Raw genomic sequence first — 26600 nt, 5'->3', positions numbered from 1 at the left:
AGCTTTTCTGATGGTTTCGTCACACTACCGACTCATGTTCATCTTGGAGTCCACTAGGACTCCAAGATCCCTTTCTGCTTCCGTGCCACCCAGCAGGTCATTCCCTAGGCAGTAGGTATGCTGGACATTTTTCCTCCCTAGGTGCAGCACTTTGCATTTCTCCTTGCTGAATTGCATTCTGTTGTTTTCCGCCCACATGTCCAACCTGTCCAGGTCTGCTTGCAGCTGTTCCCTGCCCTCCGACGTGTCCATTTCTCCCCACAGCTTTGTGTCATTCTCAAACTTGGACAGAGTACACTTCACTCCCTCGTCCAAGTTGCTGATGAAGATATTGAAGAGAATCGGTCCAAGGACCGAGCCCTGCGGGATCCCACTGCCCACACCCTTCCAGGTCGATACCGACCCATCCACTATGGGCTAGGATTCAGAGAGACCTCAAATTGGAGGATTGGACCAAAAGAAATGTGATGAGGTTCAATAAGGACAAGTGCAAAGCCCTGCACTTAGGATGGAACAACCCCATGCACCAGTACAGGCTGGGAGCTGACTGGCTGGGTAGCAGCTCTGCAAAAAGACCTGGGGTTTACAGTGGTCAATAAGCTGAACATGAGCTAACAATGTGCTTTTGTTGCAAAGAAAGCTAACAGCATATTGGGCTGCACTGGTAGGAGTATTGCCAGCAGATTGAGGGAGGTGATTATTCACCTCTGTTTGGCACTTGTGAGACCACATCTGGAATGGAATACTGTGCCCAGTTTTGCCCACCCCCCAAGAAAGGATGTGGACAAATTGGAGAGAGTCCAGCAGAGGGCAACAAAAATGATTCAGGGGTTGCGGCACATGACTTCTGAGGAGAGGCTGAGGGAACTGGGCTTATTTAGTCTGACAAAAAGAAGACTGAAAGGCTGTTATTACATCCTCTCTAGCTCCCTGGTGACAGATGACAGAACAAGGAGCAATGGGCTCAAGTTTCAGCAAGGGAAATTTAGGTTAGATATTAGGTCCCTTTTAACCCTAATTTTCTATGATTTTGTGATTCTGAGTGGGAAGGAGGATGCTTATCTGATGTGATGGTCCTAGGTAGTCTATGTTGGAGCTCAGAGAGAAAGCATGGTTAAGTGTTGAGGGCATTAGATGAGGATCAGGGAGTCTTACTTTTAATGGCTATCTGTAACAGAATCCCTGTGTCACTTAGGGCTAGATTTTTAATAGTTGGTAGGTGCTGCAATAAATACCTCTAAAAATCGGACTGTAAGTTACTCTGGCTGCTTACAGATGTTAAAAAAAAAGGGGGTGCTTTACTGGAGGAAACAGCACTTTACTTGGACCTAGCTCTGCAATCAGTCGCGATTAGATAACAGCACCAAAAAGGTCCACTAAAGCACCCAATTTATAGAGACATTAGGCGAGCTAGATCCAGTGAAAACCACTGCCCTAATCCCACTGGAATGAGGGAAGTGCTTTCCTTTCCATTGTAGGGATTAGGGCAGTGGTTTTCATCCTATGGTCTGCAGACAACTCAGGGTCTGCACACTTTGTCTAAGGGCTCTGCAAAAGAAGACTGTGATCAATGTTCCCTCTAAGGAGTAGCGGTCCGTAAGCGGACCTGCTTTGGTCCATAAGCGCGCCGCTTTGGTCTGTGAGCGCACTGCTTCGGTGCAGTGTGGGACACCTACCGAAGGTACGCTCCTCACTCTTCACCCGGGGCAGGCAGTGGGGGCTGGGGCCTGGCATGGGCTCCGCTGGGTCCGGGACTCTGCTCCGCTCCCCCACTTTGCCTTGGGGAGCAAGGAGGCACATGGCATCAGGGCTGGGGAGTGGAGAACCTCCCTGGAGCCGGTGGAATCCACGGAGCAGTTCCCCAGAGCGGGCTGGAGGCTGGGGCTGGGGACTGGCGCAAGCTCCGGTGGCTCCAGGGAACTGTTCCACCCTCCAGCCTCCTCACTCCCTGAGGTGAAGTGAGGGAGCAGAGCAGTTCCTTGGAGCTGGCGGAGCCTGCACCAGGCTCCCGCCCCTGCCTCTGCCTCGCCTCGGGGAGGAGCTTACCTTCTGTAAATGTCCCATGCCGCAGCCTAGCTCCTATCCCGGCGGGTGCACGGCCTAAAAAAGTTTGTGTGCAGCCGCACGTGCGCACACCTTAGAGGGAACCTTGACTGCGATCAATCAAAAGTACGTGAATACCCACACTTACAATTCAAAGGGGTCCGCACCTCCATTCAAAATTTCCAAAGGGGTCTGCACTTTCATTCAAAATTTTTAGTGATGGGCAAATGAAAAAAGGTTGAAAATCACTAGATTAGGGCATTAAGGATTAGGAGGCACTCATGTACTGTGGTACTATAAACGTGCCTCTGAAGAGGGATGAAATAATACTGTCAAAGCTTAGGGCAGGCCAGCAACATGGAAGAGACTGTGCCCATGGCAAGGTGACCCACTGAGCAGCATGTTAAAGATCCTATTTACAAGACTGTGTGTGTTTTCCTTTCAAAAAAATAGTTGCTTGTGATGCCATGGGTTCGACAGAGCAGGGTGCCCCAAACCAGTGGTTCTCAACTTTTTCTCTCCCATAACTCAGCTAGAAACCCCCCCTAACAAGGTCCTGGCTGAAATCTTTGCAATGATCTCTTAAGTTTTCCATGCTGCCAGTGCCCTGACTTTGGCAATCCCTCACTAGCCCACAATTAGGCATGTCCCCTTCCCAGCCTGTGTCCTATGCCTACGAAGGAGTTGCATCTGTGCAGGTCCCTTTCTTCTCCAGAACTGAGAAGGCAATTCACAAAGCAGCTTTCCCTGTTGCTCTGCTTTGAAATGTTACAGTCAAATACCAATGCAAAGTTCTCTGACCACAGAGAGAGAGAGGTAGGCAGCCATGTTAGGCTGAAGTCAGGGTAGATTTGCACCTTATAGACTAACTCTGATTTAGTTAGCCTATAAGGTGTAAATCTACCCTGCCTTCTTTTATGCTACAGCCTGGAGCTGATCCCAGGAATACAGGAATAGGGAACTGAAAGGGGTGTCCTGGGCCATCGGGTCTGGTCCCCTGTGGTTGTAGGCAACCGTGTGTCCAAAGAGCCTCCAGATTGCCCATTCCAGCCCCTCTCATGCATTACAGCCACCAAACACCCTCAGAGGGGGAAATGCCCCTACCCACAGGCACTGCCAACGCTCTCCCACTGCAACAGCAGAGAAATTATTGGATGAATACATGCTCAGGTGTTCCTAGGAAAGTGCAATGCCCTATGCTATGGAGGAAGGCTAGGATCCCCATGGTCTGCACCAATCTAGCCTAAAGAAAAACCTTCCTGTTTCCACATCTGCCCATCAATGTGTCTCTAACTATATGAGTAAGACCCACCCAAGCTCCAGCCAATGTTCAGTGCTTCAGAGGGCAAAAGAAACCCCACAAAAGAGCAGCAGCAGCAGCCTCCAAATTCCTCGTCTGGCTGCTGGTAGGCGAACAACACAGCTGCAGCTCAGTCTGCTCTTGGTAGGTGCTTATGTGCTCACCCCAGGATCCCTAGCAGGGATGAGCTGGACACATGCAAGGGGGTAGGGAAAACTCCTTGTCTCTAATATTCCCCCTATGTGGTCTCCCAGGGTCAGGTGTAACCAACCCTTTCCTGATCCTTAGCTTTTGGTCCTGCTTACACCCGGAAGTCCTTGTTTCTAAATTAAGGTGTGCCAGTGCCCTGCTGTGCTAGTGGACAATAAGGCCTTTCCAGCCTTCGCATGGTCTCTGGAGACGGTCTCACCTCAGGGATGCAAAGGAAGGGAGAAGAGCAGGGCTGTGCATGCAGGCTAGGAGCCCCTTGCTCTCCACAGGTCGGCACAGTGGGTTGGACACAACGGGTAAGGGTTTAGGGGTGTGAGTACGTTGTGCCCAATAAAGAGCTGTAGTAGAAAACTGTCCAGCCCGGGGCGCCCAGGTGTGTTTCCCGGTTGCGTTTCTGAATCACAGTACCCAGCTTGCTCTCCCCGTCCCATACTGGCTGCAACACAAGCAGAGCAAAGAGCAGTAAAATCTTCCCTGGGCTGAAGATCTACTGTCATCATTCCTGTCCCCACCCCCAGGGCCGGGCAAGGCACCATCTCAGTGCCTGAATAGGAGGAGGACGACACAGCCATTCTGCAGGCCCATGTAGGCAGACCTTCCTGGGTGGGCACCACCAAACCATGCCCTTAGCACTGCCCCTTAGGGTCTTTCTGTTTCTTTTTTGAATTTAATGTTGTGTTTTTTGGAGAAGGGGGAGGAGCAGTGTGTCATTGTGGGACAGTCACAGCCCTTCTAGAGGAGAAAGGGATGCAGGCTCGGAAGGCACATTGGGAGAAGGTAGGGGGATCTTCCCTGGGAGCGAGGCAGGGGAGTGGGTGGACAAGAAATGGAAGAAATAGGAAGTTTCTAATACCCGGATGTAGGTGGTGGTTGGAAGGCATGGTTGGGATTAGCTGTAGGGTTTTCTGGCATGGGGCTTCAGGCCTGGAAGTGGTAGTTAAGGGATGGGGAGTTGGAGATCTCAAGTTTTGGAGACATGGTCTGGGGAATCTATTGTTTCCTGCCTGTAGGATGTCTGTCTGTTCACTGTAAGCTGCTCTGATCCTTTTGAATAGGGCGGGATATAAATACATGAGCCTTCAGGCCTGTTCTCTACAGGGGATGGGCACCTATACTTCCAACTGGAGAAGCGGCTGGAGCTCTGCACCTTTATGAATCAGGCCACAGCTTTTGGTCAGAACAGGCAGGCCTGTATGGTTCAAAGCTGCACCAAGCTGAGGTGCCCCTGGCAACTAGCTCTGAATCAGAACCAGCAAAGCTGGGTCAGGGTGGCACTGCCACAGGCTATACAGCCCTTCTCCTCTGCACAGAAGAGACCTTCAAATGCATGCAGGTAATGTGGCAGCAAAGAAAGCAGGTGCTATTTTTACAATGCAGGTAATGTGGCAGCAAAGAAAGCAGGGGCTATTTATAAACAGCAGGCAAAAGCCTGGCTTCAATTAAATTCAATAGAAATGTTGCTATTAACTTGAGTGCTGCTAGGATTAAATGTAAATGGGTACCAGCCATTTTACCTGTGCCAGAGGATGGTGGTGTGACAGACCCTGGGCTGTCATCTTCTGGCTCTGACACGGTCACCACTGGAACCACTTCATGGCTTGGTTTCAGACCTGTTTCTTGCTTATGGATAGTTGTCTCCTTGCTAGCAGGTTCTCCTGTGCTCTCTGTCTCGGTGAGTGTGATCTTGACCGGCGAGGTGATCAGCGAGGCACTCTGATGGTCACCAAACATTTCCTCTTCCAGTAAGTTCTGTCCTTTGGCCACTTTGGTCTCCTCAAAAGCAGTTTTCAGAGAGGTGGAACCGTGCTTCGGCTTGGCCGACGCCGCAGGAGACCTATCGAGAAAGCCTGCGCTCTTGTCTTCTGGGCTCGTCTCGCATTTTGCTTGGTATTTGATCTCTTCTGATCTGCTTATGTCAATATATTTATAAGCTTCTACTTTCATGGGATCCGCTAAAGTTTTGTTGACGTCGGTGGATTCTGCGGGAGTCAACTCTATTCCTGAATCAGAGCTAAACAAGCCGTGGGACTCAAACCCAGTCACCTCTTGAATGGCGTGCCCCAGCGTGCTAAACCCTTCTGTGCTGTCTGAACAGATGACGTGGCTATTCTCTGGCTGCAAAATCCCTGTGAAGTAGGAAGAATCCCGTGGAGTCGTATAATGGACATCTGAAATCAGAGTAGTATAGAAGGATGCATCGCCTCCGTTCGGGGCTTTTGTAGACGTGTAATCAAAGAAGTGGGAGGATGCAGGGTCACCTAAAACAAAACACAGGAACAGCACACAGTGAAAAAGTGAACGGGGCCTTCAGTTGTTCTGTCAGTAAAGGCACACTTGCCCCAAGGATCAGCAGCTTTTAGGAAGATAAATCTGCAATCAGATTAATTCAGAGAAAAAGGTGAAAGATTTCCTGGCACGACATACACACAGGTGAAAGGACACACAGAACACTACGCATGTGTAGCCTAGTTTGAGTGTCATTTTGCCATGGTCAAACACACCCACAGTCACCGCACCTCCGTTCATGGCAACCGAACTTGGAACCTGTGACAGCAAGGGCCAGATCTTATTCCCCTTATGGGATGCCCAAGCGTGATCCTATTCCACCCTACTTGGGTCTCTGAAAAACAGATAACGAATTTAATTTTGTAACACAACATTGTTTTAGCCTTAAGATTAGGTGACAAAAAACAGCAAGGAAAAGCAGGACCTACCACCGTTTGTGTTAACTGTTTTCAAGCATGGTGGAACAGGATCACACTTAGGCAACCAAGTCCACCTTGGTGGCTAGCAGGTGGAGTAGGATCTGGGCCTAACAAGCCCAAACTGTCACTGGAGCTAAAGTAGCTGCTGCACTGCTTGGACGTGCAGAACCCATGTGGTTTAGTGGGCAAGGTATTTGTTTCAGCCTCAAATGGGGGGCATTATTCTTGGCTCTGCCACTGAGCTGATAGATGTCCTTAGACAAGTCACTCCACATCCCTGTGCCTGTTTCCACTCGTTGTTTGTCTGTCTTGTCTGCTTAGAGTCCAAGGGCTGATCTTTGAAAATATTTAGGCAGCTAAAGATGCAAGCAGGGACCCCATGAGATGCCCAGAGGCACTGAGTGAAACATGTACCTGCGCTCTACTGAAGCCGGTTTGGGAGAGCAAGCAGAGGTTAGGTGCTGAACTTGCTCCGGCCCTTCTGCAGATCCTATTAGGCACCCATAGGATCTGATCTGATCTGATGTGATCTTTAGACCCCTTCAATTCTCCTGATAATTAGGCCCCAGGCTCATAACTCTCCACCCTTTTCCCTTTTGAATGGTCTTGTTCTTCCACATCAGGGGGCTCAACCCCCAGCCTGTGGGCCAGATCCAGCCTGGGATGCCATGTCATCTGGATCCCGGGGCTCCACAGGGGTCCAGAAATTTGGCAGCAGGAGAGCGGCGCCACCACTTTCATGCTGCCTTTCCAGACCCATGGGGATCCCTGAGCCCTGAATGCTGGGCTGGGTGCCCAATCCCAGTGTGCAGGGCTGGGCAGAGGCAATGCCAGGCCCCACAGCCCAGTCCTGGTGTGGGGGACCAGAAGGGGGTGGCACCAGGCCCCTGGAGCCCAATCCCAGTGCATGGAGGTGGCACCAGGCCCCTGGAGCCCAATCCCAGTGCATGGAGGTGGTACCAGGCCCCCCGGAGCCCAATCCTGGTACATGGGGGCAGGAGGGGGATGGTGATGGCCTCCTGGCCTATAGGGGTGGGACGGGGTGCCCAATTCTGCCATATGGAGGCAAGAAGTGGGTAGCACCAGGCCTCCAGGCCCCAATCCCAGTATGAATCATAGAATCATAGAAGTCGGGTCGGGAGGGACTTTGTAGATCTTCAGGTCCGACCCCCTGCCTGGGCAGGAAGAAAACTGGGCTCAAATGACCCCAGCCAGGTAGGCATCGAGCCTCTTCTTAAAGACCCCCAGGGGAGGAGCCAGCACCACTTCCCTCGGAAGTTGGTTCCAGATCCTAGCCGCCCTGACTGTGAAGTAGTTCCTATGGATGTCTAATCGAAACCTACTCTCCAACAACTTGTGACCGTTATTCCTTGTTATTCCGGGGGGCGCTAGGGGAAACAAGGTCTCCCCCAAACCCTTCTGGTCCCCGCTAGTGAGTTTGGGGCAGGGAGGTATGTGGGGCAGAGAGGTGGTGGCACTGGACCCCAGGGCCTAATTCTGACACACAGGGCTCGATCCAGCCCATGGACCAGCATTTCTCTTGTTTGGGTCATATCTTTGGTCACCTCTCTTTGTTCCTACTTCACAGCCAGCTCTGTTCCTTTAAGAGAATGGTTTTGTTCACCTGGAGTTAAACGCAAGCCATTGCTTTCCTGTTATTTAGTTCAGCCTGTCTGGCTCTTTCCCAGACACTTCTGCTTTTTTGCGCCCCAAAGCTTGTCCAATGTTCCTCTCAACTATGCAGCTTGTCCACTAAAAGATAGCACAAAAAAACAACAACCCTTGTCTCATACTTGTGTCTCCTTCGGTGCCATTTGTCTCAGCTGGGACTGCAAGGTGCTAATTGTATCACAGATAAATGGTAAGAGTAAAAATACCTGGAAAAAGCAGCTCTCACAGATACTAAACAAGCACGTCATATGAGCACAGCTTGGGGGACTGTAGCAGTAGCACAAGTGGAGGCGGGCGAGCAGGACATCTGTCCCAGGTGCCAACTTAGAGGAGGCACAAGGCGGGCGGTCAGTGCTAACGCTGGCCCAGCCCTGGGTGCAAACACTGCTTGCTACTTCTCTCATTGTTCGCAGTTCCCACATTCCAGTCCGCTCTCTGCTACTGACCTTCTTTGTGGCCCTTGCCAAGTTGCTTAAATTCTTTCTTTCCACAAGTGACTTCTATTTATAAGTGTCTCGACTTTTCAGTTCCCAGCTTTCAAAATCAGGGGCCTTGTTTCCAGACCTGCCAGGCCTTCAGGGCCACAAGTGAAGCTCGGGCGAGCTGGAGGGTCCAGACTAGTTCAGACTGATCAGCTTCTGATGGAAAGAGGTTCAGATGCGCTCGGGCCTCATCTAAGCATCAAACTATGTGGCCAAAGTTTTAAAAGAAGATGATAAACAGTGGTATAACCAACAAATGAGGCACCCCAGCCAGAGGTCACGCTTGAACTTTCTCTGCCTTCTATGAAATAGGATAACTAGAAGATAGTGTAGATAGACTCATTCATTTAATTCTGTCTTCAGGTACTACTGGTAACTAGGAAAGTTTCTATCCTGCCCTAAAGGTCTTGACAGATTTGTTACTATTTAAAGGATTTCAATTCACTAGTAAAAGGAGGTCACGGCAATGGAATGATGAAGCCACATGTTCGTACCTTCCTTAGAAAATCAAAAGTTGCTAAACTACAACCAGACTGCAGGTGAATGCTCTTCAAGGAGAAACAAGTGCTATAAATAGCAGTAAACTGTGCTGGGGAGGCATAAATACCTCTGTATTCAGAGGTGTACTTGGTAGCCGTACACCCCTGAAACATGGAAGATGCCGAATTTTAGCCGATTTTGGATTTTAAACTTCACTGCAGAACAAGGAAGTTTTTTTACCTCCCTGCCTGCCATCTGACACCTCCAGGGAAGGAATCCTACCTGATCAACACATCAAAGTGATACTCAACACAGTTCACAAAGACACTCTCAGAGACCTAGCGGGACAGCCTTCCATCTTCAGCTCCCTCTGTGCAAAAATGAAGTTTATTTCCTACTTATGGGGACTTTTTACCATCTTGTACCATCTACACTTTTCCCAGAGCCTGACGAAGGAACTTTGATCCCGAAAGCTTGCAGAAAAGGACAATTTTCTTGCCATTTTCCAGTTGGTCTAATAAAAGGTATCATTTTGAAACCAAGAGTTCTAGTTTTTTGTATGTCTGTATTCAGAAAGCTAATTCCTGTTTGGAAAATAAAATTAGCAACAAGTATTTTGCCAGAACTCAGCTACAGATTGAGAGATTCTCCCTCAAGTTTAAATGAGATGGAACCATAAAGATGAAGTAGTCTGAATTCCTGACTCTTCAAACCTATTACATTTCACCCACTTGCCCCTCTACTGAGTTCAAGAATTGGTGTTTAGCTAAAGCATGGCTCCCAAAAAGGTGCCTAGTCTAGGCCTGAGGACATCATCCCACAGTCTTCTGCACATGCCAGCCAGAATGGGAGTCTGCGCCTGCACAGAAAAAAGGTTTCTCCTCAGTCTGTGCAAATTACCACTTTCTGCTTAGTCTGTGAAAATAGTGTAAGGCACATTACACCTGACAATTTGATCTGCCATACAGGTAAGCTTAACAAATGAATAGGGGGAAGGCTACCTGGATGCTGATCTCAGAGTCAACAGCAGTTAGGGGACAGCCTGTCCCTAGCAGCAGACAACACCCGAACTTCTTATGGACTTGCAGTACGATTTGGGACAAGTTGCTGCCTCTCCATGTCCTAAGTTTGCATGCTTGCTAGATCGGGCTAGCAAAGTTTTCTTTGCCAAGTACCACATCAATGTAGATTCATAGATGCTAGGGTCGGAAGGGACCTCAATAGATCATCGAGTCTGACCCCCTGCCTAGGCAGGAAAGTGTGCTGGGTTCAGATGACCCCAGCCAGATGCCTATCTAACCTCCTCTTGAAGACCCCCAGGGTAGGGGAGAGCACCACCTCCCTTGGGAGCCCGTTCCAGACCTTGGCCACTCGAACTGTGAAGAAGTTCTTCCTAATGTCCAGTCTAAATCTGCTCTCTGCTAGCTTGTGGCCACTATTTCTTGTAACCCCCGGGGGCGCCTTGGTGAATAAAACCGCACCAATTCCCTTCTGTGCCCCCATGATGAACTTATAGGCAGCCACAAGGTTGCCTCTCAACCTTCTCTTGCGGAGGCTGAAGACGTCCAGGTGCCCCAGTCTCTCCTCATAGCCCTTAACCATACGAGTGGCCCTTCTCTGGACCCTCTCCAGGTTATCCACATCTCTCTTGAAGTGCGGCGCCCAAAATTGCACGCAGTACTCCAACTGCGGTCTGACCAGCACCCGATAGAGGGGAAGTATCACCTCCTTGGTTCTGTTCATCATGCATCTGCTGATGCACAATAAAGTGCCGTTAGCTTTTCTGATGACTTCGTCACACTGCCACTCATGTTCATCTTGGAGTCCACTAGGAATCCGAGATCCCTTTCCGCTTCCGTGCCACCAAGCAGGTCATTTCCTAGGCTGTAGGTGTGCTGGACATTTTTCCTTCCTAGGTGCAGCACTTTGCATTTCTCCTTGTTGAATTGTGTTCTGTTGTTTTCCGCCCATATGTCCAACCTGTCCAGGTCTGCTTGTAGTTGTTCCCTGCCCTCTGGTGTGTCTACTTCTCCCCACATTTTTGTGTCATCCGCAAACTTGGAGAGAGTACATTTCACTCCCTCGTCCCAGTTGCTGGTGAAGACATTGAAGAGCATTGGTCCAAGGACCGAGCCCTGCGGGACCCCACTGCCCACCCCCTTCCAGGTCGAAACCGACCCATCCACTACGACTCTCTGGGTGCGACCCTCCAGCCAATTCGCCACCCACCGGACTGTGTAGTCATCCAAGTCACAGCCTCTTAACTTGTTCACTAGTATGGGGTGGGATACCGTATCAAAGGCCTTCCTGAAGTCTAAGTACATGAAGTCAACCCCTCCTCCTGTGTCCAGGCGTTTTGTAACCTGGTCATAAAAAGAGACTAGATTAGTCAGGCATGATCTACCTGCTACGAACCCATGCTGGTTTCCCCTCAGCATAATTTTTCTTGCCGGGCTCTCACAGATGTGAGCCTTGATAATTTTTTCAAAGACTTTTCCAAGGATGGAGGTGAGACTGACTGGCCTATAGTTGCCTGGGTTGCCTACAGTTGCCTATAGTAGCCTGTAGGTCATTACGTCTTTTTATTACTGCTATAAACCAAGAATAATTTCACCAAGTTCATTGGCATTACTCTGGATTTACCCCAGTATATGAGAACATATTTATTTGTATATGACATAAGTATACAAGTAAACACACCCTTCTCCTCAAAAACCAGCCATCCAAAACTGAGGTGCAAGGGCTGATTTTTCCTTGCTGGAACACAGACAAGCATGGAGACAGTGCTGCAAGAGGGCTGCTGCTTTTCCAGCCTCCAGGAGGGGGAGAGGGGGCAAAATTCACCCTGCTGGGGCAGAACTACAGCGTTAACCCTCTCACAGCCAAATCTCTGCAGTTAGGATCCCCTGCAGTCATCATTTAGCCATGACCAGAAAAAGCATTACTTTCTTCATTTTGCCTTTCCAATAGAAGAGGCAGAACATCTGGAAAATATGCCCACAAACACTAGGTAGATCCATGGTGCACTGTGCACTCCATCCAGCCCTGGACGCTAGGGGAACGCAAATCAAGTTGTATGTCATCATCCCCAGGCTGCTTTTTCCCCCAGCTTCAGAGGTGCTCTGTACAGCACCCAACACCTGGCTCTAAGGAGCTAACCTGACAGTGGTGGATCAAGGAACTAGTCCAGCCCGACCCGCTTAGCCTCGGCCTTGCTCCGAATGCACTTCCTACATGGGGAACTCCACCCTCCATGAGCATCTTTCATGAACCTGATAAGCACTTTATGGCCTTCTTGCCAAAGTGGAGATGGGGACCTAGGAGTGGTGTCACACCTTCAACTTAACCCTTACAAAGTGCAGTTAAAACTCAAGCAGAAACATGTTCAAGCCGTTTAGCATGTGTTAAGTACTCTCACGGCATGGCAAAGTTGTACCCTTTCAGGCCCAGGTCATCTCCTGAACACGTCCTGATTTTAATAGGTTACTACATTCCCATGACCTGCAACTGTCACAAGTGAACATGTGACAAGACCCTGACCCTATTACCACACTGTGCTCAGATGCCTGAGCCCTTCTGCAAGAGGCCAGTGTTGTACCGGTTGGAAGAGAGCCTTAGTACAGCTGGTCAGAAATGCTTTGGCTTTTATTCCACATACAATTCCATTGAAAAACCAAAAATGAATGCAGATGAAGCCGAACCAAAACCAGTAGCATAAGGGTGGGTGAACAAGAAGGGCACGAACCATGGGTGTTGCCTAAGGAGGCACTGGAGTGGAAGTAGGGGGACACCTCACCCTCCGATCCTCCACCCCCCATAACGCCCTGCAACTTCCCTGAAGCAGCTCCAGCTCCAGCAGCCACTGTGCATGCTGCTGAAGAAGTCAGTATTTAAACACCCACTCCACACCCATGTTTGTGATAAAAAAAAAAGAGGTGACGTCTCTCCCAGAAGCAGCCAACCTCTGGTCGTTGCTCCTGTACTATTGTACTGCCACTGCCCAGGGCACACTATGGGTAGGCATGCCTCTGCTCAAAGTCAAATAAAAACCCCAGAAGCCAAAGTTTGTCCCAACTTTGCAGCTTTCTAGTGAGAAAGCAAAATTCTTGAACTGAATATTTCCTGTAGGACTATTCATGTGGTCAGCACACCAATTTTCCACCGAAAAGATGTTTCTGGGGGTAATAGTCCACCAGCCTGCAGCTTCATTTTCAGCTGGCTTTTTAACAGCACCCCCTCGACCCCCTCCTACCTCCACAGCGGTTCCTTGGGCAGGCGCCACCAGAACAGGCAGACGCAGCTGCAGGAACAAGTCAGACGTTTTCCGTTCCTCTTTGCTGACAAAATTATGATCAATGTGTTTACAGCCAAAAGCATTTTTTGGACCTAAAAATTATAAACACTTTGCCTGCTGTTTAACAGCATCCATATGCTGTTATTAATACGAAAGATGGAAATATGGTCTGGGTTGTATGCATGGTCTAGAAGGAACTAAGGTAAAGTGCATGCACAGCTGGTTGGAAAAGCATCCTCAAAGGTCAATGGCTCCATCTCAGACTGGATGTCTCAAGTGAGCCTCTATCAGCGCCTGCCCTGGGTCTGGTACTTACTGGGCTTCATCTGGTACCACATTAATGATGTGGATGATAAAAGAGGGCATATACTTTACGACATTTGTAGACAATATCAAACTGAGAAGAGTTACACAGACTTTGGAGGATGGGGTTAGAAACTGAAATGATCTTAATAAATGAGGGAAAATGGTCTGAAATAAATAGGAAGCAATACAGTAAGGACTAGGGCCAAGTACAGTATGGTGGGAATAATCAACTTCACAAATCCGGACTGGGGAATGACTGCCTAGCCAGTGGTTCACAGAAAAGCAGCTGGGGGTGATAGCGGATCCAAAACTGAACTTGAGTCTACAATGTCAGGCTGTTGGGGCGGGGGGGGAAGGAAAAAAAAAATCAACCAAATATAGAAATGTATCAAAAGATGGGCTGTATGCAAGGCCTGTGAAGGAATCCCCTTATTCCACTCTGCACAGGGTAAGGCCCCGGTGTAGTGTGCCCATTGCCCAGTTTTGAGTACTGCATTTCCAGAGAATACGAACCGAGCGGAGAAAATTCAGAGAACAACAAAAATGCCTGGAGATTTTTATTTTGGGAGGAATGACTGGAAGAACTGGGTTTGTTCAGTCGAGAGCAGAGAAAACTGGGGGGCAGGAAAGCAGTCTTCAAACAAGTAACAGATCACTACAAAGAAGGAAGTTATAAACTATTTGTCATGTCCGCTGGGGACGGGACAAGTCCTGGGCTCAAACTGCAAGAGGAGAGGTTTAAGTGGTAAACTTTCTCTACTTGGAGGGATAGTTAAGCACTGAGGTAGGGAGGTGGTGGAAAGTGCACGAGTGCATCAAGTTAGACAAGCAGCCGTCAGGAATGCTTTCGTTCTAGCTGATCCTGCCTAGGGTAGAGGAATGCATTAAAGGGTCTCTCACATTCAGTCCCATTTTCTCTGCTTCTGTCTACTTCAGGTACTCACATAGCCAACAACACCTCAGCACCTTTTACTACACACTCAAAGCACAAGAGAAGTTCTGTCAGCCCTGTTCTGCCAGCAAAGAAGTAAGGCACAGGGATGCTACCAGCTTGCTTTCACCAGACAGGTAGCAAAGAAGGGAGGGCATGAATTTAAAGCACATCCGGTACTCTACACTAACTCACTGGGCAGGCACTCTGTGACTCCACGCCAACAGAGCCATTATACTACATACCTACCTAGGAGGAGGATGCAGGCACTAATGCTAGATCTAGGCTAGTGCTCTAACTACTAACCTTCTAAGGGAAGCGGGTGCAAATGCAGAACTGCACAGCCCTCTCATCCGGAGAAGTTCAGAGGCAGGTTTGGCTCACAGCGAAAGGGAGGATGGAAGAAGGAGTAGGGTCAGGGCCAGGCGGGGACTAGGTGGAGGGGGAAAACACTTCTGTGCCATTAGAAAGCAGGCTGGCATGCAATGGGAAGACTCTGGGGCTGTCAAAGCGGGGAACAAGACTGGGCTGAGGACCTGAACTAGGAAGACTGAAGCATCTAGCAAGCAGATTCGATTATCAGGGGCAGGGGGAGGGAGGAAGAGCTTCAGCACTTGGAGCAGTGCCCAGCAAACCCCAGGAGGCCTCTGGCAGCTACATTCTGCGTATGCCACCGAACCTGCAGTCTGGTGGTGAAAAGGTTAAACGTCCTGCCTCCCCCCTCCAGCCCCCCCAGCTCCTGCCTGTTGTCATACATTTAATCTCTAATGCTCCTGGTTGCACTTTTAGTTCCTGGGGATGGCACTAATTGGATTATAAAACCAGGAGCACTCTCTAATTGATACATTAATATAAAGGTCAGCTCGGAAAACAGGAACAGCCAGATCCCCTCTGACAAGCAGCCTGATACAATGGCAGGTCTGTATAGGGGCTGGTGGAACTGGGACGCATAGGAACAAAGCTGACTAAGCGATGCTGGTGCCTATAGGAGAGTGGTAGCCAGTTAACCACGTGCGTGCCGAATCGTGCCGCATCTCCGAGTGTGACTCTGGCGTATGAATAGCTCTCCACTACCACACGCTGCAAGTCATTTGCAGTCCCTTGCTTTCTGGCTGCGTGCTGTGGACATGAAACAGAAGTCCAATGACACGGAAGGAAAACAAACAGCATAAGGAGATCATTGTTCAGGTTGCAAAGTCAACTCCTGCACAGCTGGGCCACGCCAGAACGAAGTTTCCTTGCACAGAACGAACTTGGTCCCCCTATGGAAATGCATTCCAGAACAGTCTTTAATAACACGATCCTGCACTACTGATTTTGGAGGGTCTTTGCACCATTCAGCATGCAGGATGGGCAGTGCTCACTTCATAAGGCCCTACCCAACATTTTGACACCCCGTCATTGTTCAGGTGTGGCCCCATGACTTATTTCCTGCCCACGACTGAAGGCCTGCTCTGAAAACACAATTACAGATTTCCCCATGGGCTCGTCACTCTATTATCTAAGTGCTTTGTCTGCACAGCCACCCTGGGAGGGGAGCAGGTGGTACTAAACCCACTTACAGACGGGGAGCTGAGGCAGAGAGAGATTAAAATCAAAAGGCTCCTTAACACGTGGGTGACCTAGCTGAGATGTTCAGGACCTGGTATTCAGAGTAGGCAGCATTTGTGCACAGCTCCCACAGACAGCAGTTACAGATGTGTGCGCTCAGCAATTCTGCAAACCAGACCCCAGGATCTCAAACTGGGCACCCAGGGCACCCGGTATAGGGCCCTCTACTGACTGGGATTCTTTGCCAAGATGCCTACAAATCACTGAACTGCCACACTGGTTAGTTTGATGGACACCAGCAACTGTTGAGACCACTGTGGCCACTGATTCTCAACCACAATGCTGCAAGATCCTTTTTAAGTGTGCTACAGGATGTCACACTATTAACACTGCCAAGTATGCAAACACCCGCATGTGATTCACATGATAAACCCAGATTTTTCAAGTAGGAACCAGGAATGTCAAAACCATTCGGACGCTCTGTGGTCTATCTGAGTTCTTTGCAACAGAAGAACTGCTCTGCTATTTTTCTGTAATCAAAAGTTGAGCTAAAGCTAAGAGCTGAGGCATACCTCGGTTTTACTAAGTTGCCTTGAGTCTAACGAGGGATGCCTTGAATATAAAAAAGGTTGAGAACCAGTGACTGGCTAGCTGATCCAAACTCAGGTGTCTCTGCTGTTGTTTTGTTCATCTCCCCTGCCCACGGGTATTTTCTCATCTATGTACTATACCCACCTTTTTGCTATTGACTGCTCACTGATGGGCTTCTGCACAACTGCTGGAGCCCAACTGAAATCAGTGACCTTCCAGGGCACAGGGAAGGAAAACTGCCAGTGAAGTAAAGTATAGCACACTCAGATGCTTCTCTGTCCAAAGCTTCAATAGCCTCAGAGCAGCCTGGAATAGAAAGGGAGCAAAGCTGCGTTACAGCCAGATACGTTCTGCTGTGTTTCCTTGGACGGCATCTCTTGTTCTGTGTCCCCTGAGATGCAACAGTAAATTCCAGTTTTAATCTACAGGAGAACAGGGCCATAAAACAAGAGCATAGTGAAATGGGAATGGAGGGAAGTGTGGGGGGAGAAGGCAGATCAGCCGAACAAACATCCACTTCCAACGCTGCCCTGGCGCTACCAGGGTGTGTGAGAACAGCTGTTACTCGGTGGTGACTCCAGCCCCCCGCAGCAAGCCAGCAATGGGCAAGCAGCTCACAGCCAGGCGATTTCTTGCTGAATTTGCCTTTTTTCTCCTTGCAAATCATCCCTAAACAGCCATGCATTCTCACAAATGTGTGTGTTTGCTGAAATTATTTGATGAATTGTTTATGCCAACATATTTCAGCCTGGGGATCGCTGACTGAGGATTATTCCTGATGGCTGCTGCCAGTATCTGCCGGGTGTGATTTACCGTTTGTGCTGGGCGAGTGGTTGGTTTCTCTATGTCACAGGCTTTCAGAGCTGTACTCTTAGTACATGATTCCCAAAGGTAAACAGGGTCCAAGCTAAAGTCCACTGAAGTCATTGGAAGGGAAGAATCCTATTGATTGCAACTGGCTTTGGATCAGATCCGAAGAGCATTCGAAATGGCTGTGCCAACCCTTCTGGCATGAATACTCAATGGAAACATATATCACACACTTACTCACAACACTTCCTCTTTCTGCAAGCAAAAATATTTTTCCATAAATGTTCCTGAAGCAACAGGAAGAAAGGCACAGGCATACAATCAAAGAAAATTCAGAGTTTATCTGAAACAGTACCCACACCCCCCTATTTGCTTTGCTCCTCCAGCCTCTGTCCACGGGTTGGAGGAACCTCTGTTCACACATGCCATATGGGCTTTCCCATGAAACTCTTATGACTTCTGATTAATAGCTTAGTGAAAGGGAAATCAAAGTTGTTGGGTTCGGCTTAGCAGGCAAGTGGGTTTTAGCGCTATAAAACATGATTGCTTAATATTTTTGTAAGAGACTCCAAGAATGACATAATGGGCTCAATGTCATAACTTGAATGAAAGAAAACCCAAAGAATCATAAGCTATGGCAAATGCTATGGAAAATAAGTCACCTTATTTCAGGACTTGTTTTTCCAAAAACAAAAAATTAAACCATGTAAAAATACCGGCAAATCCACACGATTTACATTTTAAAAGATATATTAACAATAGTATTGCTGATGGTAGCAGTTAATTTTAGTAGACTCCTTGTTCATTCCAGATCAGGTTTTCGATGCTTCTGTAAACCACAGCTCGATCAGAAACAATACTTTGAACTGGTGCTCCTTAAATGAAATTAAAAGCTATTTCTGAGGGTCAGCTGTATTATATATTAACAGAGCACAATGTTAAATGCCAATTCTCAGGGCCACTGTGGGGTTAAAACTATTGAGTGGTGCTAAAATGAATTACTGGGTTTAGTGCAAAGCCATTTATAGAAGGGATGATTTTAAAACTTCAAAGCCATCTGTAGAAGTGCATCTTATTAAGACTATTAATACACGAGCTATTTGTCTGGCTATGAAAGATCTGTAAATCTACAAAAGCTGACTTGATTTTTATTAAAGAATGGTGTTTTCGGAACCTAGTGATTAAGCAATACTCTACATTGGCCTAGTTCAATATCCGTGGGAAGGAGAGGCAAAAGTGCAGCCGGTGAATAGCAGTGGTAATTGGTGGCAGTGTCAGGATTAAATTTAGTCTTGTTTGAAAGGGTTTTATCTGGATTTTTCCTCCAATGTTGCAAAAAACCTGCTATCTGGATTTTTCCTCCAATGTTGCAAAAACCCAACCTGCCAATTCAGAGAAAGCAAAGCTATTCACTGCTTGAAAGAGGGAGCAGTCAGGAGGTTTGGTAACATAAGCCTCAGAGAAACAATATATCCGAATATTTACAGAAAGGGCTGATGGAAATGAAAATGCGATTGTCTAGTGTGTTGGTTCACTTCCCAAAACAGTAGGGAAATCTGCTGATTTTAAGACTTTTCCATAAACTTGCATGTTCTGGGAAGGCACTTTTTTACTTGCAAACTTTTTCTCCCCTTTGCTGTCCTTCCAACAAGAAGTTGCCCCTTCTCTCATGGCTGGTTGGTTGAGTTCTCTCTGGTTAAAATTCATCCCCTGTGCAAAACATTCATACAGGGCTCCTGGTGAGTCCCATCTAAGTGCTATTTGAGGGCCTGTTTAAGCCGTGCATCGGTCTTGAGCTCTTCTCTACACTGGATGAATGCTGTTCCTTGAGTGGAATACCGGCCCCATTGAAGTTAATGGTAACACTCTCATGTATTTCAATGGGTCTACGATTCTACCACCTGCACGTAGTAGAAAGAGTACGGGCATGTCTAAATAACCACAGAGCAAAATGGGACTTGTAAATTATTCTAAACTACATTTATGAAATGCATGTTCAGTGATGGAAAAGAATAAAAGATTTGGAAAAAGACAATGTTATAGCAGCAAGGCTAAATTAGCGAATGGCCAAAATGTTCTCTACACAGCTACAGGGGTGCAGGTTGTAACCGTGTTGGTGTCAGGACAGAGGCAGACAAGCTTTTTTGGGAGAATATGATACCTTCTATTAGGCCAACTTAAACAGTTGGGGGAAATTTTTTTAGCAAGCTTTCGGGTTTAAAAACCCTTCGTTGGGTTTAAAAACCCTTCTCTACACAGCTAGATCTCTGGAGCTACAGAAGCAACTAATGCACAGAATAATACCAGGCAAATTTTTTAATTTAAAAAGGCAATTGATGTCCAGTTGTGATCAATGAATGATTAAGTGTGCCAACATTGTGGAGCAGGAACTAAAAATTAGCTGATGATAATAACCAAGAAAAATAGCTCATTTAAATGCAAGTGATGATTCTAATTCCTGCAGACAGGGGAGGGGTGTTAAATCTTATTCACTGATTAATTTAGAATATTCTGCACGTGCCAGGAAATTGCTAAAGACTGGTAGATAAAATAACTAGCAGTTCACATCATACACACATTATCAATACAGTGAGTTACGGATCACAGCCAGGTCATGCAACGCAATTGCAATGGGTTCCAGAGATGGACAGACAGCCTGATACATGCGGAAGCGTGAAATTGGGGGAAAAGCAGAATAGGTTTCAGTGCGTATGGTGCCTTCATAATTTTTCAGAATAAAATTTACTAACATTTCAAAGAAGGAATGAAAGCTCAAATAGGAAAACATCAGTTTTACAATGTGCATTTCACTAGAAAAGCAAGCTTTGCTAGAACTGAGATACCAAGACAGCTTTCAATGCACTTGCCAACCAATGCCGAATTTAATGAACCTCCCACTCAGAATCATAGAAAATGAGGGTTGGAAGGGACCTCAGGAGGTCACATCTAGTCCAATCCTCTGCTCAAAGCAGGACCAGCCCCAACTAGATCATTCCGGCCAGGGCTTTGTCGAGCTGAGTCTTAAACATCTCCAAGGATGGCGATTCCCCCACCTCTCTGGGTAACTTGTTCCACTGCTTCGTCATCAACCTCCTAGTGAGAAAGTTTTTCCTAGTATCCAAACTAAACTTCCCTTGCTGCAACTTGAGAACATTGCTTCTCATTTCTGTTGACAAGAATGAGACCTTGCAACGCTACTGCAACTCCTTCACCTATCTGACTCGATCTTCGCTTCCTGCTGGCTTCTCACATGATGCATAATCACAGGGTGCCCCTGCAACTAATGGCTCCCAACGGCAGGGTCACCTTAGTTTTGACTGGACACGTGGCTACTTGCGCATACAGTTTGAGCCAGTGGGTTCTTAGCTTCCCAGGTAGAAACCTGAACCATGGGGTTGCTCCTATCTGCAGGCACAATCGCTTGCATGTGCAAGCTTTGAGGCTGGTTTAACCAGATGGTGTCGTTCACCTGTTGATGAGAGTGCGTGGACGGCACAGACAAGAGGCAGCATTGGCTTTCAGTTGAAATAGGGAGTAGAAAGCTGAGGTCTCCAAGGGGTAAGCCTACCACTTCCCCTAATGAGTGGTTCCCATGTTTAATTACGTGTACTGCTAGAAAGCTGTGTTTTATTTCAAGGTTTATGTTATCTTCCAGCCATCAGATCTTGTAAAGTCTTTGTCAGAGAGACTGAAAAAGCCGCCGCTATCAGGTATCTTCTCTGTGTAAACACCTAGACAGTGAACAAGTGTCCTCTCAGCCTCTTATAATCTGAATAAACTGAGCTCCCAAAGCCTCACATTTGTTTTCCAACTCCTGAAAAATGTCCAGACCTCATCCATACATCATAACAGATGGACAGATCCTCCCATTTCATTCCAAATAAAGAGAAGAACATGTCTAGCTTTTCTGCATCACTATTCATGAGCTAACCGTCTGCATCCGGCAACGAACATACATCTGACCTAGGCATCTTTTCAATTCTATGCTCTGAAATATGCCCATTGATAGTTCTTTGATTCCTTTCACTTCCCTTATCAGTCACCTGCGCTTCTAGCATGCAACAAAATCATTACCGTTATCACCCCTTTCCCCCTTCCTCCTATGTTGATTTGTGGGGGCACACCCAGACGAGCATGCACACGTGGTTTGCAGCGCTGCAGACCCACCTGCGGCACCACAAACCGCACGCGCCGCACATGCAGGCATTCGCTGCACTGCTAATTTGCAGCGCGGCTAGTTTTTTGACACCAGGAAATCACGGTGTCAAAAAAAAAAACCATGAAAGAAAAAAGCGGTGCAATGCATGTGGCGGCAGCGTGTGCCACCTGAAACCGGATCCTGGGCAGTCGGAGCTAGACTCTGCCCGCCAGCCAGGCTGCACACACCTGGATCGCTGCTGCCAGAGCCTCAAGAGGGCCCCAGGACCCCAGGTAAGGCTGCTGGTCCAGCCCAGGTGCTGGCCCATTTCCCTACCACACCTGGGGGAGCATGCATGCACAGGCGTATCCCAGGGACAAGTGGCAGCAGCACAACTATGCCAGCAGCACCCCTTATGTTTGATCGATGGTTTTGTGTCTCCATGTTCTTTACACATTGGAGGCCAGCAGACCATCTCAGATCAAACACACACCTAAGCCCATACTTGATTGAACTTGCCTTCCTAGCAGCAATAAGAGGGCTCTGATCAGCCAGCAGATGGTGCCCTTTGTTCTAACTCAGAGGTTCCCAAACTTTTTCTTATTGCATACCCTCTTCCAGATTCCTACCCCCTTCCAGATTTATCAGCTTCCCCCCAGCTTTGTATTTTAACCCTTTGAATGCCAATCATTATTATAATAAAAATTAAATTGCCATTCCACAATTTCTCTCGTGTACCCCTCCAAAGACGCCTTGTGTACCCCAGGGGTACGTATACCACAGTTTGGGAACCCCCGTTCTAACTTACTACTTGCAAACCAGGCCTAGAGGTGAATACTCCTTTTCTTCTGGCCTCTCACAACCCCACCAGCGTGGAACATTTAGCACAGCATGCCGCAGCGCACGCTGGCACGGCCAGGAGAAACTGCAATTGGCTGGAAATCATGTTTTGAGGCATTTGTCTGGTGGACACTATAAGTGAAACATAGTGCAGTCCTAACTGTGTTTAAATTCTGGGTATTATTTCCTCACGCCACCCACGGAAGGAACAAAGAGACTACCAGGAGAGATGAAAAGATCACTAGTTCATGCTGCCCCGAATCACATAGCCTGAAAAGGCCCACAGAAGGGCGACAAGAATGATTAGTGGCATGGAGGGGCTTTCGTATAAGGAAAGACGAAAGAAGCTAGGTCTATTCAGTTTAGAAAAGAGATGATTGAGGGGGGGACATAAGTGTTTGCAAAATACCAAATGGCAAAGAGAAAGTCAATAGGAATTTCTTATTAACTCTCACAAGAGTTAATAAATATATCAGGGGTGTGCATCAGGATCTGGGGTAATGCCTGTTCACCAGGACACCCCAAGGGATGACAAGGTCCAATGGTCACAAACTCCTGCAAGACCATTTTAGGCTGGATATAAGGAAAAACTTCTTTATTGTCCAAGCCCCCAAGGCCTGGAATAGACTCCAGCACCTACCTACTCTGGACTCTTTTAAGAAACACTTGGACGTTTATCTTGCTGGGATCCTTTGACCCCAGCTGACTTTCTGCCCCTGGGGCAGGGGGCTGGACCCGATGATCTTGCGAGGTCCCGTCCAGCCCTAATGTTTATGGATCTATGAAGACAAGAACTAGGGGTTCACAAAGTGAAACTAGTAGGTAGTCAGTTTAAAACTAACAAAAGGAAGTTCTTTTTTAACACCGCGTGTCATTAAAGGTGGAACTTGTGGCCACCAGATGAGGTGGCACCTGACAGTTTAGCCAGATTCAACAAGGGACTGGACACATGCTTGGAGGAAAGGGACATCTGTAGCTATCGAGCCTGGGAGCGAGGGGCACAGCCTCTGAATCAGAATTTCCTAGACCTTAAATGCCAGAGGCTGCAAGTGAGAGAGGAGCAGTGGAAAAACCCCTAGTCAAACCCTGTTCACTCTCCCTTTCAGCACCCACTCCATGCCACTGTGCAACACAGGATACCGGGCAAGACGGACTTATGGTCTGACCCAGTCAATGGCAATTCCTTTGTTCTTGCTTTGGTTCCTGAGACAAAGAAACTAGGCATCACATGAGGATGAGACTCAGTTAGTACAACACGAGGCCCCGTCATGCTGAGACACCCCACAAGTGCTGGCTCCTAGTTCTGGAGTGTAGACGCTTTAGTGTCACTTTGGGAGTTTATTGGTGTTGCGTTACATGGCGCCACTGCTTCTGGGTCAAGAGCTTGTGGGTGCAGCATGAAATCATAGGCTTGGAAAGGATTTCAAGGGGCCTTTCCAAGTGCTGGCTTGTGCTGTGTAGCTGTATCCTCCACAAAGATGTGCCATAGTTGTCCATCCTTCTCATGGAGCTCATCTCAGCAGCCGAGAAGGAAAACTGCAGTGTGGGGAAAGAACGGGCTGAGCCATGGGCCAGGAAAAAAGATGAGGGAGGTGGAAACAGCAAGTCTGATTCTCCTCTTGTTTTTCTGTTTTTGCACCTGGGCAGCTCAGTTGACCTCCGGGGAGCGAGCGATGACTGACAGCTCACGAGATGTGGAGCAAGCCCTGAATTCTTCACATCTTGTGTTAATTAGTGGTGAGCGTCACAGGTCCTCCTCTCGCCCAGTCCACAGGGGACGGGGTGGGGGCTCTTCCACCACCAGGCTACAGAGCCCTGGCTCTTCAGCTCATGCTTTTAGCTCTGTAGCTCCCTAGACAATTCCCTGGTCCAGGGGCAGTGATCGCAGAAGTCAGGGCTTGTCTGGGATCAACCTACCCCTAGGAGCCTCACAATGGGCTTCCTTTGAGCCGAGGAAGTTGGCACCCCACTGATGAGCACACGTTACAAATCCCCCTTCTGCAGGGGATCTCAATTGGCACCGAGCTCACACTATCACAGCTCAGGTTCAATCCCACGTGTTGGTCAAGAGGAAGCCATTACATATGCATTAGGCAATTGTAACATCATTCCTCATCTTCTTTTCACTCGAGGGCCTAACAGAGATATCCCAGAAGACACGACTGGGGTTTTGGCGACACTCTTGCCAGCAGACATGTCACTTTTTCAGAAAACCAGCTGGGCCAATTATCACGGTGCTGCTGAGCTGCTAGGCACTCCTGGTGGGAGGGCTGCGGAGATAACATGACATGAGATTATCACACCCCACCTTGAAGAGTAGCATTACACTGTGTAAGTGGGGAGACACCGAGGCACCACACACATATCTGGTAATCTAGCAATGGTGCTGCCGGCTTCCTGCGGGTTGGAATGGGAATTGCAGGAGGGACGAATTGGAGGACGCCGCTCCTCCACGTGCTCAGGAGGAGGGCAGCAGCACCGAGCACAAGGCACTGCTTGGCTCCAAGCAGCAGCACTGAATCCAGTGCTGTTAAATAAGGATCCAGCGGCTCCAGTATAAATGGAGTCCCCTGGCTTCTGCACAGAGCTCTGTGCATGGAGCAAGCACCGGGCAAGCTCCACACAAGGGTGACGACTGTATGCAACCTTCAAGATTGTCACTGGCAGAAACATCCTCAGAGGAGTTGATCCTGGACCCCATTGGGGATGAACAGGATGTGGCCCAGTCAAAGCCCTTCCCTACAGCTATAATTATTACCACGTGGACTATTCAAAGGCATCCAGGCCTCTGCCTGGGGCCCAACCCTTGGCGAAGTAAAGCAACCCCAACTCTCACTCCCAGAATCAGGGGACAGGTACATAGCCTGATTTGTAAAGCGGCCGGATAATAAATGATTCAGCGTTTTCACCGGTGGAAAGAGAGTGCATGCCTGGCCTGCAGGCTTTCCACTTCAGCAAACAGTGCTAAAAAGTTGCTCTGGCAGTAAAGCGCCGCTGTGACAGCTCTCCCCAGTGCAATCAGAAGGCCCAAAAATAAGGGGCAGGAAAAAGAGTCCCTTTCATCAGCAGAAATCTCAGAGCAGCACCAAGAGGATTTTTAAAAATTATTATTATTTTAAAAAGAAGGTGTGACATGTTCCACATAGGAACTCGCAGAGCTGCTGCAGCTCGTATTTCAGGGTCATTATCTGGAGGTGGTACGAATACCGCTCTGCAGTTTTAACTGAAAACCAAGCCTCTCTAGGGATGAAGGGACAGGCTCGGACCCACGTGGCACCGTTACTGCACCCGTAATCTTGAGAGTGGTAATCTGGCTAGCGTGGCCTGCTAAACATCTGCCCACAAAGCCGCAATGTACTTCTCAGAGGCAACTGAACTGCAATGACGGGAGGATGATGCAGTCTTCCTTCTGGTCTCCCAACCTTGCCACTGGAAGGATCAAACTTCAGGGAGACCCAGGGTAAAACTGTTTGAAAGCACCAAAGTGAATTAAGCCCCTGAGCTACATTTTCAAAAATGGCTTAGCTAGCCCTACATTTTGGCAGGTATTTAGGGGCCTGGCTCCTGTGTGGGAATCAGGCAGCTACATACCTTTATACATGCAAACTGTTAAGCACTATAAGGCTTTCAAGGCTCCTAAAAGACTTTGGAATAGGAGACTTTGGCTTCGAAGTCACTTAGACTCTCCTGAAGCTCTTCCCCCATGGCTTGGTGTTTCTGTCACCACCCAGCAGGGAAAGAACCCAAGTCAGGCCAAGCTATATATTTCAAAGTCTCTTGCTGCTCCGCCTGCAAGCTCCATCCCACCCCCTCCAGCCCCAAGACACTGCTAGGCTTGGGATTTGAGCTGGGTCCCAATTACCGCTACATTCAAACCTCATGCATTGCTGTGGAACACAACAGCCCTTGGGATATGGCGTAGATACGGAGCCAAGCCTAGCAGACATACTGCTGTCAATGCTGGCTCCTTTCACTGCGAGGGGAGACACCCAAACCTTTCCTCCCAGAGATGGTGAGGGAAGCCAGAAGGGTCAGAGGCAGAGCGCAGAGGAGCAGAGACCAGCCTGGTCTGATCTCCAAGATGGGTAAAGATCTAGGGTCTGAATTTGATTCAGGACCCAAAATAGATGGGCCAGAACAGCCCCTTGAGTAACCCCCAAGGAGAGCTGCAGCCTCGTACCAAAAAACAGGCTCTCATTAGAGGAGAGAGGAGGCCTCTGGCTTAAAGTTTCAGGATCTTCAAAATGC

General features: G+C 48.3%; 1 protein-coding gene across 1 annotated transcript in view; it reads right to left on the bottom strand.

Annotated features, from left to right (window-relative positions):
- RTN1 (reticulon 1) overlaps nt 1-26600 on the bottom strand; it is a 216753-nt gene that overhangs the window by 94845 nt on the left and 95308 nt on the right. Inside the window, exon 2 of the mRNA XM_006026220.3 lies at nt 5068-5811. Within this exon, the coding sequence (XP_006026282.1) occupies nt 5068-5811 (744 nt within the window). The remainder of the gene's footprint in view (nt 1-5067; nt 5812-26600) is intronic.

The sequence above is a fragment of the Alligator sinensis genome, unplaced genomic scaffold, assembly GCF_000455745.1.
Source record: "Alligator sinensis unplaced genomic scaffold, ASM45574v1 scaffold708_1, whole genome shotgun sequence".
NCBI lineage: Eukaryota > Metazoa > Chordata > Crocodylia > Alligatoridae > Alligator > Alligator sinensis.
The sequence above is the reverse complement of the archived record's forward strand: the minus strand, read 5'-3'. Positions and strand labels throughout refer to the sequence as shown.